Below are 17,074 nucleotides of genomic sequence, written 5' to 3'. Positions count from 1 at the left end.
AGAACACTTCGGGCAAATTTCTGAATATTTTATTTTCATAATGAAACCAGACAGCATATTTGTTTAAAGCTTCAAAACGATCAACACCTATCATTACAGCGCAATGCATTTGCCAGTGAATTCACAATGCAGAGAGGCCTTTCCCTTCTGCTCACGACGTTTTAATGCAGCAAACAATTACAAATAAATTGTGTAGGACACTGCCGTCGGATTTTTTCGCGGAAGCTGCGTAGCTCCCCGATGCGTTCTCGCGTCGTGCTGCGCGTGTGTTCGGGCACGACGACCGACGTTTCACTCCACCAAGCAAAACCCGAAAACAAATCGGAGAGCTACATTAATTACACAGATTCGTTTTTTTTTTAAGGCGCAAAAAAAAACCAGGAAATTATTAAGGCAGTCGGCTTTGAAATGCACGAGCGGATTTATTTTACCGTCCTTTTGAAAAGGCACGTAAAAAAAGCACAGGTTGCATCGATTCACCACCAACAAGTGATTATTGCGCTCACAACGCTTTGAAATTTTGCGTCTGCAATTCGTTCGCGTTAAAAGTATGGGCACTCCCACCTCTTCGAAGGCGTCTGGGGCAGTGAGGAATAGTCGGAAATACATCCTCTAAAGGGGTTTCTTTATAGCTCCCTCTGATGTAGAGGTCCTTTTTTACCGCATTGCCACGAATAAGCAATCGCAACAAGCGGGGCTGCACCTTCACCATTTCCTGCCATGCTGTTCACATTTAGGAGTTATGGAGAGATGGAAACCCTAGTCACAAGATCAAACATTCAAACCAGATGGTCAATGAGCCAGAGAGATTTGAATATTGCATCAACTTGCACACCCCCCAAATTATGACGACTGCCAAATGGCTGGGGGGAGAGTGAAGTGTCACATTGCTGATCCCGATGTAGTCCGGGATGTTTCCCAATTGCATAGACCACCTGATGCCACGTGACAACTTTTGATGAGCAAAGAAGTTACCTAAATTGTGATGCAACTTCCTCCAGCGTCATAATTTTTCTGATCAATTCAAAACACCCATCAATTGGATCATTCAGCATTTACTTTCTGGGCCCGATTTGCAGATTTCTCCAGGGGGGTGGGGGGGGAGGGCGGGGGAGGGCAGAGGGTATAAATCCAAAAACCAGGAACTCATCCCCCACCGCGCGTCAACGACGATCGCAATTTCACGGGGACGCAAAGCGGCCCAGGAAGAGCACGCTGCCGCTGCTGTTCTCGCGGATGAAGAAAATGAACGGGTGATCCGCGCGGACGACAGGGCCCATCCTGGCGCAGCGCATCATCATGATCGCCGCGGTGGCCGCCGCGGCCTCCGTGCCCTCCTCGTTGACCTCGACGAAGGCCTTGTGGGCCACGTGCGACACGTAGAGGTCCCGCGTCCCGTCGATGCCCGAGAAGTCGGCCTTCCCCTGTGTGAAGATCGAGGACATGCCCAGGCGCTGCAGGTGGTCGTTGAGCGTGTAGGAATTCTCGAGGCGGAAGCGCGGCAGGTGCAGCTCCACCTCCTCCTTGCTCATGTTCTCGGGCGAGGTCCACTCCTTCAGGGATTTGAGGGTCAGCGCCGACTCCAGCTGGAGAGACACCACGACAGCAGCAGCAGCGACGGTGTGATTACAACGTCGCCAAAATCGCCGTCATGTACACGTCACCACATATTCTCCTTTCTTTAGGACAGTTTTTCTTTTTTGGCGTCATCTGGTCGAACACCATATGAGACTAGGCTCTAAAGAAAGCTGTCTCTGGTGTGGACCAATCAGTTTCAAAGACAATGCATAAATTATCAGAGTATTGTTTTTTGTTTGCATTTGACTGCAAGTATTGTGGTTAATGTAAACATGATTCCTTGCAAAAGGTGTCAGTTTTGTTGCCAGAAAAAAAGGGGAAAAACCCCTATTAGTATAGTTTTTTTTTATGTTTAGCGGTCCTTCCCCCGCACCTCCGATTGGCACTTTTGGCTATGTACAGTGCGAAAGTAGTTCAACATACATACATACCATCATTATCATCAGCATCAACACTCTCCAGGTCGTTAAAATCATGGTCATCACCACCACTGTCATCATTAGTGTAATCACTATCATCAGTACCCGTTATCAATACCATCTACGTCCTCATTGGAGCTCACTAGAGCTCCCTCCAGCGGTTGCACAGTAAAGTAATTGTATTTTTTCATTTGCTATACAACAAGATAATACGACAAATCGCGAACCTTAAACACCCAGTCGTTCATAAAATTGTAGGTGGTATAGTACTATAGTAATAGTGCAAGTGCAGAATCACTGAACCGGAATTGTTAGCTTGAAAGCATTTAGCGCGGGGCCCTGGTAAGTGCGGGGCGCGTAGCTACTACACATGTAGCTACTACACATGTAGCTACTACACATGTAGCTACTACACATGTAGCTACTACACATGTAGCTACTACACATGTAGCTACTACACATGTAGCTACTACACATGTAGCTACTACACATGTAGCTACTACACATGTAGCTACTACACATGTAGCTACTACACATGTAGCTACTACACATGTAGCTACTACACATGTAGCTACTACACATGTAGCTACTACACATGTAGCTACTACACATGTAGCTACTACACATGTAGCTACTACACATGTAGCTACTACACATGTAGCTACTACACATGTAGCTACTACACATGTAGCTACTTTTGCTACGAGGATAATTCGGCCACGGCTGCACCTTACCAGTCACTTTATACAAGCGTTTTTTTTTCTTTCAGAACACCAAAACAGGAATATTCTGAACGTGCCTCGTAGCTCCGCGAGGTGGCTTGTGTTTTTTTACCCCCAAGAACAACGCCACATCTCCAGTACCTTCTCAAGTCCAGTTGTCTCGTCCTCGATAGCCAGAGGCACCAGCAGCAGCATGCTCAGTTTGTTTCCCTCGTAGGGCAACTCGACGATGTTGACGCTCAACTCGTCCACGTGAGAAAAGTTATACTTGGCCTTTTTGTACATCATCTTCACCGGCTTTTTCTCATTCTAAAAAGAAAAGGTTGGGGAAAAAAAACAATTGCCGTAATAATGCACGTGAATCGTGTATCATCGTCTTCTTTGTTGGCATTGTAAATTCATACCAGAGCTGGACCGGTGGACAATTAAGTTCGTTAAAATTGTAATCGACTCCTGTTCTTCGTGGTCGTTTACTCAGAGTACCTTTGAAATTGGTGGCCACCTCGACATCCTTCCTCGCGAATGCAGGAAACCTCCCCCCCACCCCCCAACAACAAGCCACGCCCGACGATTATGTCATCAAAGGCCGCCCTCCACCTCCCGTCCAGTGGCACACGTGGGAAAACAGAGGCGAGACATTCGTCTTCACATTGTTCTCTCGTTATCCCATTAGTTAAGAAGTAGAAATGACAAATCGGCAGAGTAATTGTTTAAATGGCTTAAATACGTGTAACCCAGCCGTAATTAATATACACAGAGGATGACAACAAGCTCCCTATTTAATGTTAAAACTTGTTTGGCAGGTGGCCAGGTAGCTCAAGAGTGGTAAAGGGTGCAGAACCAGCATCGCCGGGAACCTGGCGGAATAAACAGGTTCTCTTATTCGCTTGCAGTTAGGAAACCTCGAAAATAAAAGTGGACTATTGGTTAAAATATTGATGTGAATTTTTTTGGGTCAGTGCAAACGGGGAGGGGGTGGGGGGGTACTCAGTTGAAATAAAATTCAACAAGGTGGTGGGGGGGTGGTTACACAGTAGCCAATAAAAGTGATGAGAAGCCATGGCTGCCGCGACTGCACCTTGTTATCTTCTTGGTTCTTTCGGTAAAGTCACGTAGAAGGGAAGTAATAAAATAATAAAAATAAAACATAATAAAAGAATTCTCACGACGTTTTGGCCACAACGCAAGCAGCCGTCCTCAGGTGAAGACCAGGTCTGACGCTGTCTTCCCGACAGACCTGGTCTTCACCTGAGGACGGCTGCTTGCGTTGTGGCCGAAACGTCGTGAGAATTATTGTATTATGTTTTATTTTTATTATTTTATTACTTCCCTTCTACGTGACTTTACCGAAAGAACCAAGAAGATGAATCCCTGCAGTCACGAAAGCTTTAAATCGAAAAATGCACCTTGTTAATTTTAAACTCCGCGTCCCTCGTGACTTCGGGGTCGAACTTGGCGGCCCAGCTCCCCTTGAAATAGACGGCGTTAACGAGGACGAGCCTGGTCAGGGAGGTCACCACTCCTGACGCCAGGAGGTCCTGGATCTTACCTGCGGGAAGCAGAACAATCGCGGCGCGTGTGTGCGCACGCGTGTTCGTTGCACGCGAGTTGAACTTCTTTCGCGCGGTACATCGCAAACCGTGTTAAATCGGAGGTGCGATTACAGCGTCTGCGCAAAATGATTAGTACACTGGGTATTCACATCTATGGGACTTTTTTTGCCAGAATCAAAGTATGAATTTACAGCATGGCCAAAAATAATTAGTACACTGGATATTCACATCTAAAAAAGGGACATTTTTTGCCAGCATCTAAAATAAGAACTGCTCACCCCAAGCTATAAATGACCTGATACAATAAAACCTTGGACTGCGAGTAACTTGGTCTGCGAGTGTTTTGCAAGACGAGCAAAAATGTTAAATAAATATTAATTTGATAAACGAGCAAGGTCTTGCAATACGAGTAGTACGTGTATACGCTTTGTCTGCCGAGCGTCACGTGATCACAACTGATATACCAGTGCTTTGATATACGAGTGCTTTGGATTACAAACACGTTTCCGGAACGAATTATGCTCGCAATCCAAGGTTTTACTGTACTGACATTGTCTACCTGTTCACCTTGTGGCGCCATCTCTGGTCTGACACTGGTGAGAGACAAGGCCATAAAGATGTCTGTCTCTGATGTAGGCCAATTGGTTTCAAAGACAATGCCATGTATATTATCAAAGCACGTTAGTTTGCATGTTTTGCCACAAGTACCGTGTGTGATTAATACGGACTTTATTCCTTGCAAAAGGTATCCGTTTGGTGTTTGAACAACTTAACATCTCCTGTTTTATTGCCAGAATGGGTGACATCTTTTTGGCACCAATCTCTTGTGTCGTCGTCAAGCCGTTCTCAGTTGGGTCTTCCTCTCTTTCCTGCCCCTTCCATTTTTCCAAACAACAACAACACAGTTTTTACATTTTCCCGTTGTTGTTCATCCTACACGTGCTCAAATAGTGACAAAAGTCGCTCGTGTACTGCAAAAGCTTCGCCGAACCTCAAGTCTGAAACGACGGGACGTTGCTTTACAGCGGCAATCCACCGACGAGTCAAAGCAGCCGTAAAGCCGCCCGGTGGACTTTTACCTTCCGTTTGACCTTCGACCCACGCGTTGATCTCCTTGCGCGCCTCTTCAAACGCCTCCTTGAAGTTGACAGCCGCCAGCTCGGCTTGGTAGAACTTGGCGGAGGAGTCCAGGAAGTCCTGGCAAGCGGTTCACGCCGACGTGGCGAGTCGCGTTTAAGGAATGCAAATCGCGGTCACAGCACAACGCACCGATCGCATCAAATCTCCTTCTTTCGTACGGCGGCTGACGTGTAGATTGCAGAGCAACGACTACAACTTCACATGCAGGTGGTGGGTCAAGCCACAGACGATCTCGTCAGGAGCAGCAGAGTGTATCATCGCCGTGATGCCTCCTTCGTATTTGTGAATCGGGCAGCATTGCGGCGTGATACGTCGTACGGTCTGTTCTGGACGACCGCGGTCGCCTACTACTGGAGGGTTTTTTTTATTTTCCATTTGTGCATCGGGTATCCACGTCTGCCATCAAATCAAGAGACTTGTGTTGCCTCCGAAACGTCGTGATTTAATTGAGTTATTTATTTTTATTATTATTTTATTCATATTATTAAAAAACTTTTACCTACGTGATGTATTCATTAACATCATCATTTTTTTACGATTGAGAACCAAAATGGGTGCAAGGCTGCAGTAAAGGTTAAAGAACCACCAGGCTAAAAGATATGCAGATAGGCCTCCGTAATTTGTTTTCATTTTAGTTTGTAAATTCACATTATTGCGTATTACATACTGCATAGACCGTTTAAGTGAATACAGTATTGTTTCCTAACAAATGCTTTAAGGTCAAGAGGTCATCACTGCTTGTGCCGTTAAAGCCACGATACCTCATCATCGTTTCCTTCCGCTTCTCTCCTTCCACCACAACCGTGGCTGTTGCAAAGATAACGCACGACCTTCATACGACCGCTCTCATCGTATCCCACCAACCGGCTTTATATGCCTTCTCCTTGGTCACCTGACCTCAGTGTCACTCCAATGCCCGCCTCGGTTACCTGCCCTCCTCCACCGCCCCCCTCCCCCACCCCTTTAAAAACGACAGCTTCCGCGCGACATTGTCTCCCGAATGCGGGAAACACCCCCTACCCCCCTACAAAACCACGCCCAGCGTGACACGGATGACCACGCCCAAAACGTCACCAAGTCCCGCCCATCACCTCCAGGCCAGCGGCACACGATACATTTTTTTTTGCCCCAACCGTGTTTTAATTCGCGTATTCGTGGAATTTTCACCACCCACTTAGGGCTGTCAAAACGTGATGAGAGCAAAGCAGGGCTCAATGCTCCTTCGAGCAAAAAGTAAATGACACGTTTGTTGCGCACTCTTGAAGAAAAAAAAAACCCGGCCGATTGACTGAGACATGGACATGCGCAGACAAAGCAGCGTGGTTTCAATTGACCTCTCACCTGCAGAAAGTTGTACCCCTTCTCGCCGTACAGGCGGTTGGCCATGCGCAGTACGCTGCCCTGCGTGGTGGAGCTGAATGCGCCCAGCAGCGACTGGTAGCCCCCGTGTACGTCCTCCACTCCGTCAAGGTGCAGCGACTGGTCGCGTAGGGCCGGGCAAACACGCACGCACGCACACACACACACAGACGGACATATTAGTACCGTTACCAATTCACACGCAAGTGATTCGCGTTCGTTTAAGCCGACGGGGTGGGTCAGTGGTAGAGCTGGCCGCACGCAATCGGGAGTTTGCGAGTTTAAATTCTGGTTGCGCGTCGACTGGGGTCATCATCTCTCCGAGGTCGATACGAGGACCACTTTTTAGTTGTCCTACGGATCGACTCGCGCTCCTGCCATAGGAATATGGAATTTCCACCGACTCACAGCTGTAAATACGAGATGAGCACTGCCACATCTGGGCAACAAAAAATCACCGACTTTATTCAATGTCATAAATGCAAATATAAACTGTTATTTTGTTGATATTTGATTGAATCGATCAGCAGGCCATGTGTGGTGTGGTTGGCTAAAAGAGTGGGTACTCCCCACCACTTCCAAGACATCTGGCCAGTGTGGAAGAGTAGGCCAAATACCCACCGGGACTTCTGCAGAATTTCCTGGAGTTGGAGGCCCTTCCGCCAGCAGTGGCAGTCGCGTGAGCAAAGGATTGGGCCTGGATTCGAGACTGCATAACTCCATTAATGTCCAACGAATCATGGCTTTGAATATTCCACTTGGGCAGTTCCAGTTTATTTCACGGACACAACCAAGGGTGGCACAGTCGGGTGTTTTACAATCGGGTCTAATTGCCTTTTTATATTAAACCCGATCATCTGAGATTGGGAGAAATCCGGTTTAATTGGTTCTAATTGCAGAACCGCACTTCGACAACTTCTCAACGATGGGCTTCATCCATTCCCCAAGCTGAGGAACTCACTGGCGCCCACGATTGTGGAGAAGCTCGTGTTCATCAAGACCAACCTGCCCGCATTCTACGACTACTCCGTGCCCGACGGCCCCCCCCGAGTACGATAGCAGCACCGATGAGGAAGCAGCCTAAGCCTATCAGAGTTTCGTATTCATTAAACCAGGTTTTAATTCCCCGAAATCGGGTTTAATTGTATTAAAGAAAAAACCCGATGTCTGCCGCTGGAAAAATCGGGTTTTTTCCACCCATGGCCACAACGCATACACAAACCTGTTACGCAACGCCAGCATAGTGTCACATGCAGTAACCAGGTGTCTATGGTGTAACCAGGTCCCCGTTAAAAATGTCCCTTTATTGCCCAACGGCTTTTACCCGTGCCAAAATAAAACCTAACCTAACGTCGTTTTAATACACGAGCACCGATTTAATACCGTGAAAAATGTGCTCGGGGATTTGGAAACACGTACGTATGTATGTATGCACCGTACGTAGCCATGCCGCGCTAATCCGGAGGCGAGGTGCGTCACCACGTGCGCCGTGGTGACACCATGAGAAATATATTTTTTGGTTGTGCGTTCAGCAGCTGTCCCTTGCCCAGAAATGAGTCAGCCAACGGAACGTTGTGGGCATACGATGAACTCAACGCCCATTTTAAGAACAGAGTTGTGAGATCCTCTTCATCCCCTATTGGACACGTGACCTCCCACTTCTTCCTGTCCTTGGCAACATGTCGAGCCTCGCCCCAAGAAATGTTAATCGCTGCCGCCAGCTCGTCCTTCACGGTAATCTCTTCGTTTCACGGAGGACTCGGGCCGTCTCGTACATGGTGCGGACTTTCCACGGCTCTGGGACCCGGTAGCCTCTCCTTCGCACTCCTGATTCCAAACAGGAGTGGTCATACCGCCTACGACGAGCTAGAAAGCTCCCTTGCTCACACATCGCTGCCACCATCTCCTCCTCCTGAGTCCTGCGCCAGTTGGTCTGGGCTCTCCCAGGTCGCCTTCTGCCCGGTGGTGTCCATCTTAGGACAAAGCAAGCTAATTTTTGTTTTGTCTAATCCGCTTAAGCCTTTCAATCTATAAAATTCAAGCGAGATGACCAAAGAGGGATGCAGACAAGAGATATACGGTAGATGTAGTGAGATAAGAGAAGTGTAGACGAAACATGGAAACGCACTGAGACGAGAGATGTGGGCATGAGAGAGGAGAGACATTCACTGGGAGTTGTTTTTACATTAATTACCTTGTTATTTAAATTTTACGAGGCTTTGAATTTGAGCTTATGCATCGCAGCAGGCGATTAAAATTTCCTTTTTGCCACCTAAGAAAAAATTGCTTGCGACTGGTCCATGGCTTTTGTGTTATGCCAAATTGAATACTGCAGCGTCTCAATGGTTGGGATTCCGTGCAAAGCGCTGGGCGGACTCCACCTTGTTCAGAATGCAGCTGCTAGAGTGCGTACACCACGTACATCATTCCGTGAAAATATTTCACCAGTCCTCTTATCTCTTCATTGGCCAACGGTCAACTTGCAAGCATATTTTATGATACTGCTATTAACCATTAAGGCTTTAACAGAGCTCACCCCACACCAGTTGCAGGAACTAATACATTTCTATATTCCAACAAGGTGCTCAACATCTTCTGATGTCCAACTGCTCAGGACTTCCAGGTCTAAGGTGCACTCTTTTGGTGATCGGTGCTTTTGTTAGCGTGGCATCCACAAGCTATGGAACGCCTTGCCACTTGAAGTCATCTCTTTAAAGTGGCCTTCCCTCTTTAGTTCCATCGGTTGGGCCCCTTGTTCTGTTTTAGTTTCCGGCTTTTCATGCGTTGCGCATTGGGATCCTAGGATGGAATGGACATTATACATTTGAATTATAATTAGTTCATGCACTCCTTATTCTGTCATGAATTAGGGTTCGTGAGTTGCTCAGGTCCCTCAGCTTTTGCTTGGTTTGCTTGAGCCGAGTACTGCCACGGACCGAAGTGGAATTCACCGATCTGGAGTACCGCACTGCGTACCCTTAACAAACCCAGCACTTTTCTTTAAATTTGTATATCATTTTTGACGCGTAAAAAAAATGTAAACCTTTAAAATGTCAGTGAGATTCTGTGGGATATTTATTAACCACCAGGCAAACTCAAGCCTTGAGTATTCCGATGACTAAAAGACTTTGCCTATTTACACTTCATAAAACTTTATAAGGTTGACAACTGTTGTGCAACATTTGAGCAAGGTTTGCCAAGTCCTGCCTCACAAAATGCAACCACAACCAAAGTGAAATTTTACTTCACAATGGCTTTCACCGTATGTACTATACTTTATTATGCTTGTTTAAGCAAGAACGCCTTACTCTTTTTCAAGGAGGGCCCTGCTAAAATGTTGCAGTCGCATCCAATGTTGCTGCTGCATTGCCCCACCGTGCCCCCCTTGCAAACTCTGCCCATGACAAAAATATAATTTTACTGAAAACGCTTGAAGCAACAACAACAAAGCACTTTACTGAAATTATTTAAACCCAAATTATTAAACTAACGGCCCCAATGTGATGATCTCACCGACATGTGCACACCTCTTCCCAGCGCCCCTCTTCCCAGCGCCCCACAACTCTGGCTGTCGCCTGATGATGCTGGTTGTAATTACCGGCAAAACGTCACGGTACTGGAATTGTAATTGTTGTGGGTTTACTCTCAAACACACCGGTGTGCTGAAGTGCTAACGATTTTGCACGTCGTTTTGTTTACGTGAGAAACCTTACTAATTGGTTGTGTAGGCTGTTGGTGGGTTTAACGACACATTTATATTTACGCGATCCAACCATTAATAAGGCCGTCTCTGGTGTAGGCCAATAAGTTTCAAAGACAATGCATGTATATTATCAGAGCATGCTTGTTTGCATGTTCACTACAAATACTCTGTGTGGTTAATGCACACTTCATTCCTTGCAAAAGGTATCGAGAGTTTGTGTTTGAACATCTCATTGTAAACCCCACAGAGTAGGCAGGGGGCCACAAATTACGAAACCAAACCCCACCCTTCCCCACTGGCAAAGAAGATTGTGGCTAAAAGTCGCACAAAAACACCCTTTATTTGAAAAATGTAGGAATTCCCGATACATTTGGGAGTGGAATCTTGTCGCAGCATCTCGAAGGGAGTAGTCAACACCATTAAAACATACAATGTGTAAAGTCTGCATTTTTCATCCACCCATGTGATAAAAGCTCTGCTGATTTCACACAAAAAACGGTTGCTAGGGGCTGCGTATATGACGGGGTGTGTCATGAACCTCAGGAGCTGCTGCGGTGGGTGTAATGCATCGGTGGGTGTAATGCATCGCATGCTGGACTTGCAATCCAAAGGTTGCCGGTTATATTCCACCTTTCGGCAGCACGGCGGTTGAAACAATGGCTAATTTATAAAAAAAAAACTCCACCGCCTCTGTCTACCCAGCAGTATGAATGAGTGCACCACTGTAAGTCCATCAACAGGCAGCCCTGTGCATAACTGTGTGATGCAGGTTAATCTGGTAAGCGTGGAAGAGTAGACCAAACAAACCCTTGGAGCTCCCTTTTAGTCGAGGACCTTCTGCCAGGAGAGTCGCGAGACAAAAAATCAATTTCAGGGCCGCACCTTTATACCCCCCCCCGTACCCCCGCAATGACGACAGTGACACTGCACACATGACGCAGCGTTGACCTTTGACACTCCCGGGTGAAAGCGACGTCTTGAAAGCGACAGTCGCTTTACCGCCGTGCACCCGGTGCACGTCGGGTGTTTTGTTTAATGTTTATCCGAGGCTTATGGCCCTTCAATGGTTAAGACAAACCACACGCGGTGCAATGGCCCCACGTGGCAAGTTGCAGGATGTTAAGCCCAAGGACACCTCCTCGAAGTGGCCTGGTGGCTGAGCGGTCAGGGCACTGAGCTGACCTCGTTGAGGGCGGAGGGTTCGAATCCGGGCAGACAGCTGTCGTTCAACTGGGATCTCAAGTATAAAGAGATCTTAGCCCCGTCAACACGGGCCGCTCAGAACTTGATGTTATGCTTCATTTGGCTAAATGTCAGTTCCGTGACGTAAGAATTACAGTTTTTATTAACGGGATAAACACTTTTGCAGGACATATAAAAGCCATTTCAATCCCTTGTGTGGGTGATTTTTCCGCTGTCCCCATGACATAATGTCTAGAAGACGTATCATGTCTTCTCGACATTATAAAATCTAGATATTGTCATGGGAAGAGCAGAAACATCCCCCACACAAGGGATATAAATGTTCTTTTATATGTCCTGCACAAAGTTAATAAAATGTCGAGCGAGGTCTGCTGCTGGCTACGAGAGGGCTTCGGCGAGGGAAAGAGAGAGTTTATGTCCGCTTGCTGTTTCTCTCCAACTGAAGGGTGGTGCAGAGCCCCAGTGGATTACTATTTGATCCACCGCGTGCGAGACGTTTGGCCTTCTCGCAGGCCACCTGCCACGCGCTTTCACGTTGCCTTCGACACGACGAGACACATCACACGTCTCGCATGCGTCCCAACAGGCAGGAGCAAGGGGCGGCTTTCGGACCTTTGGGCAACGATTCCGCGTTCGTACGAGAACGGGCACGTGCATTGCCATGGCGACTGCCCTTCCCCTGTGCCTCTGCATGATCACGTGATCATGCAGAGGCACAATACTCGATCGAGCCGGTCGTTTGGCCAGAGTTGTCGATCTAGTCCCATGGGGTCAGGCAACCAAAATAACAAGAAGAGACGTTTAAAAAAACTTTTTTTCCCCAAGGTCTGCAATGCAATGGGTGTAAATACAAGAAGGGTGAGGGCCCTGAATAGATAAGTTCCACATAACAGCCCCCTGTATGAAAAAATAAGAATAGGTTTCACCCTCTCTGGCAATAAAACAGGTGTTAAGATGTTCAAACACCAATAAGAAACCGTGTGCAAAGAATAAAGTTCGCGTTAACCACACACAGTACCTATGGTGAACATGCAAACAAACATGCTCTGATAACACTGGTCAACAAAATTTTTTTTTTTCTGGCCTGGACTTTTGCAGCTGTTTTAGACTAATTTCAGGGTGCTCATTCCAAATCTGATCTTACATTTGCTCTATCACATCTCATTTTATGCTATCGGCATACCCCATTTTCATTGATTTTACCCGAAATTAACTCCGTCACTTATGATTGCAAGTTGTTGCGAGTCAGTGACTGCTTTAGTGTTAAAATATGGTGCTGTATTTTTAGAATAGTGTGTTTATAATATAATTTTATGTATATATCCACATTTATTAAATATTTTTCACACATCATACTTGTAGTGAACATGCAAACAAAGAAACATGCTCCGAGGGTGTTCGCCATTTGGCGTCCTCTGGTCTAACACCGTTTGAGACTGGGGGCTCTAAAGAAAGCTGTCTCTGGTGTGGACAAATCGGCTTCAAAGACAATGCATCAAATAAATGGACCAGATTTGAAATCGATATATCTCTGCAACCACGAACCGCCCATGAATGAGTCTCTTACCACCTGAAAGGGCGTGGCATGGAGTTTCAAATGATCGCCGCCAATGCCTCTCCCAGCGCACAAACAGCCCCTAGCCTCAGTCATTCGCAAGGCGTTTTGCGTTCTGTAGTTCAGCAAGACCGAATCCGTAATTGCGGTGCAGCGTGCGTTTCAACGGCGTTTTGGCATTGATCCGCCAATGTCAAAGAGCATTCGTCGTTGATACCGACAATTTGAGGAAACAGGCCAGAGGTCGCAACCGGGTACCCGATACCCGAACCCTACCCGATACCCGGCTACCCGTACCCGGTACCCGTTTGCGACCCTGGTGCGGCCGGGTACGGGTAGGCCGTGAGTCACTGGTGAGTCACCGTTTGTCACTCATTTCCCAACGTCTTGTCTCTTCTCACAATTCAAGTTCCTAGAATCAACCCACCCGCGCCTGCAACATGGCTTCATCCCAGAGGTCGCAATCAGGTACCCGATACCCGTACCCTACCTGTACCCGGCCGGGTATGGGTAAGGTACGGGTACGGCCGGGTACGGCCGGGTACGGGTACCCGTTTGCGACCCTGGTGCGGCCGGGTATGGGTAAGGAATCAAAACCCGTTTGCGACCTCTGAAACTGGCTGTTTATGTAAGGGGAAGAGCACAGGGCAACCACGCACCTCAGAGGAAAACGTGAGAGAAGAGAGGCGTTTGGGACGAATTCAACTATCGTCTCGATGTTGTCCGTACAGCAGGTGGAGGGCACATAGAGCATTTATAAAATGGTCAGTAAAACTTAATAACTCATTAAACCGTTTGTAACTTTTTGTGTAATTGCAACATGTTGCCATCGTGAAATATACTGCTTTGAAATTGTGTCCATCATTTTAAAACACCCTGTATACTACCAGAGCATGTGTGTTGTTAGCATGTTCACCACAAGCAATTCAGATTCCTTGAAAAATTATTCTCCACAAATCTGGCTGTCACCTGATGAAGCTGGTTGTAATTACTGGCGAAACGTCGTAACTCAGATTGTAAATGTTGTGGCTTGGCTCTCCAACACACAACCGGTGTGCTGTACTAGTATACTACACTATACACTACACACTAGTGCTGTACTAGTATACTACACTATACACTACACACTAGTGCTGTACTAGTATACTACACTATACACTACACTACACACTAGTGCTGTACTAGTATACTACACTATACACTACACACTAGTGCTGTACTAGTATACTACACTATACACTACACACTAGTGCTGTACTAGTATACTACACTATACACTACACTACACACTAGTGCTGTACTAGTATACTACACTATACACTACACTACACACTAGTGCTGTACTAGTATACTACACTATACACTACACACTAGTGCTGTACTAGTATACTACACTATACACTACACACTAGTGCTGTACTAGTATACTACACTATACACTACTCTATACACTAGTGCTGTACTAGTATACTACACTATACACTACACACTAGTGCTGTACTAGTATACTACACTATACACTACACTACACACTAGTGCTGTACTAGTATACTACACTATACACTACACTACACACTAGTGCTGTACTAGTATACTACACTATACACTACACACTAGTGCTGTACTAGTATACTACACTATACACTACACTACACACTAGTGCTGTACTAGTATACTACACTATACACTACACACTAGTGCTGTACTAGTATACTACACTATACACTACACTACACACTAGTGCTGTACTAGTATACTACACTATACACTACACTACACACTAGTGCTGTACTAGTATACTACACTATACACTACACACTAGTGCTGTACTAGTATACTACACTATACACTACACTACACACTAGTGCTGTACTAGTATACTACACTATACACTACTCTATACACTACACACTAGTGCTGTACTAGTATACTACACTATACACTACACTACACACTAGTGCTGTACTAGTATACTACACTATACACTACACTATACACTACACACTAGTGCTGTACTTGTATACTACACTATACACTACTATACACTACACTATACACTACACACTAGTGCTGTACTAGTATACTACACTATACACTACTCTATACACTACACTATACTAATAGTGAGGTACAAATGTACAGCCGGTAGTCAGCGGGGGGGTGGAGTCGGGGTCGAACCCACGACCTCCACCACCACCACCTCCTGCTGTGTGAGAGACATCTCGTCCACCTTGCTCATCTGCGCCGCTGTCTCCTCCTTGGCGCCCAGCAGCACCATGGCGAGGGCCGCCGACACGCTGGCCGGGCTGAAGAAGACGTTCCCCGCCCCGCTGGCGGTGCTCAGCTCCCTGAAGAGATCCAAGGCGAACTCCGTGTTGGCTGCCGTCACTGCGTCCATTGCTGCCGGTGGTGGTGGTGGTGGTGTTTTGACTGCTGCTGTTGATGACACTGCTGCTGCTGATACTGCTGCTGCTGATGATACTGCTGCTGATGATGATAATACTGCTGCTGATGATGATACTGCTGCTGATGATGATGATGATACTGCTGCTGTTGATGATGATACTGCTGCTGCTGTTGATGATACTGCTGCTGATGATGATGATGATACTGCTGCTGCTGCTGATGATACTGCTGCTGATGATGATAATACTGCTGATGATGATGATACTGCTGCTGATGATGATGATGATACTGCTGCTGTTGATGATGATACTGCTGCTGTTGATGATGATACTGCTGCTGATGATGATGATGATACTGCTGCTGATGATGATGATACTGCTGCTGCTGTTGATACTGCTGCTGATGATGATACTGCTGCTGATGATGATCTTGTAACTGCTGCGACAAATGCTGCTGCTGACGATACTTTTGCTGCTACTGAAACTGCTGCTGCTGCTACTGAGGCTGCGGAGTCTGCTGCTGCTGCTGATGATGATGCTGCTGCTTGAGCCTGGTATTTAAAGCGCAGTGTCATCAGCAGCAGCAGCGGAACAAGCGACCGCCCGACGAACACGCCCCGCATCGTGGACATCGATCCTCGCGAACGATTCGATTCGAGAGAAATCGATTCCAGAACCACCGCACCCCACACCCGAGTTTCCGTCTGTCCGCGCGACGAGAGGGCCACGCGGTTGCCGTTGAACGTTGTTGTGGAAGGCGACGGATCGATGCGTTTGCCGTGCGATCGATAGAGAAGCGAGGCGCGTTCACGCCCCCAACGAATCGATAGTCGATTTAAATCAACAAAAGCTGCGCCGCTGAATCGAGGAATCGTTGCGCGCGCGCCCAGCAGAGGGCGGGCGAGTCGCCCCCCCCGGTTCGGACCCAGTGGTTGCAAACCGGTAACCGAATAGACACGGCGGTTAAAACCGGTTAGCGGTTTTTTTTGGAGACGCGGGGGAGGGAGTTTCCGCAACGCTGCTGGTTGATGATGTGTTGCGGTGTGGGGGTTTGTGTCATATTTAACAATATAATGATATCGTGTTTAAAAAGTCGTATCTGCATTACAATTAACGACAGATTTAAATTAGTACATATTATTTGAGATCAAGCGTGCTGTAATCGATGATATACGTAGGAAAAAATAAGAACAGGGTTGATCCTTTCTGGAAATATAACAGGAGTTGTAAAGATGTTAAAACACCAAATAGAAACCCTTTCGCAATGTATGCGTTAACCAACACTCTGTCACCTGTGTTGAACGTGCCAATAAAAGGGGCCGTCCATAAATGACGTCACGCACCTAGGTTGGGGGGGGTCAGACATTTGTGACGATGTGTGACGAGGGGGGGGGGGGTTTGAGAAATGTGACGTCATATTTGAGGGGGGGTCTGACT

At 46.9% G+C, this 17,074-nt stretch overlaps 1 protein-coding gene across 1 annotated transcript; it reads right to left on the bottom strand.

Moving 5' to 3' along the window:
* Positions 1-14: 14 nt before the first annotated feature.
* LOC144949597 (leukocyte elastase inhibitor-like) lies at positions 15-16,280 on the bottom strand. Its single transcript, XM_078879556.1, has 6 exons — positions 15,463-16,280; positions 6,754-6,891; positions 5,352-5,469; positions 4,126-4,268; positions 2,861-3,028; positions 15-1,586 (listed from the first exon to the last, which is right to left on the bottom strand). The coding sequence occupies exons 1-6, from the start codon at positions 16,267-16,269 to the stop codon at positions 1,182-1,184; spliced, it is 1,779 nt and encodes a 592-aa protein (XP_078735682.1). The 5' UTR covers positions 16,270-16,280; the 3' UTR covers positions 15-1,181.
* Between the last annotated feature and the right edge of the window lie 794 nt (positions 16,281-17,074).

This window comes from Lampetra fluviatilis, chromosome 54, assembly GCF_964198595.1.
Source record: "Lampetra fluviatilis chromosome 54, kcLamFluv1.1, whole genome shotgun sequence".
Lineage (NCBI taxonomy): Eukaryota > Metazoa > Chordata > Hyperoartia > Petromyzontiformes > Petromyzontidae > Lampetra > Lampetra fluviatilis.
The sequence above is the reverse complement of the archived record's forward strand: the minus strand, read 5'-3'. Positions and strand labels throughout refer to the sequence as shown.

Coding starts and splice junctions, on each gene's coding strand:
- LOC144949597 (XM_078879556.1), bottom strand. CDS start 16,269: ATGTCCACGATGCGGGGCGTGTTCGTCGGGCGGTCGCTTGTTCCGCTG. Junction 6,892..15,462: donor CAGCGGCGCAGATGAGCAAG/GTGGACGAGATG, acceptor CTACGCGACCAG/TCGCTGCACCTTGACGGAGT. Junction 1,587..2,860: donor AGACAACTGGACTTGAGAAG/GTACTGGAGATG, acceptor GTGTCTCTCCAG/CTGGAGTCGGCGCTGACCCT.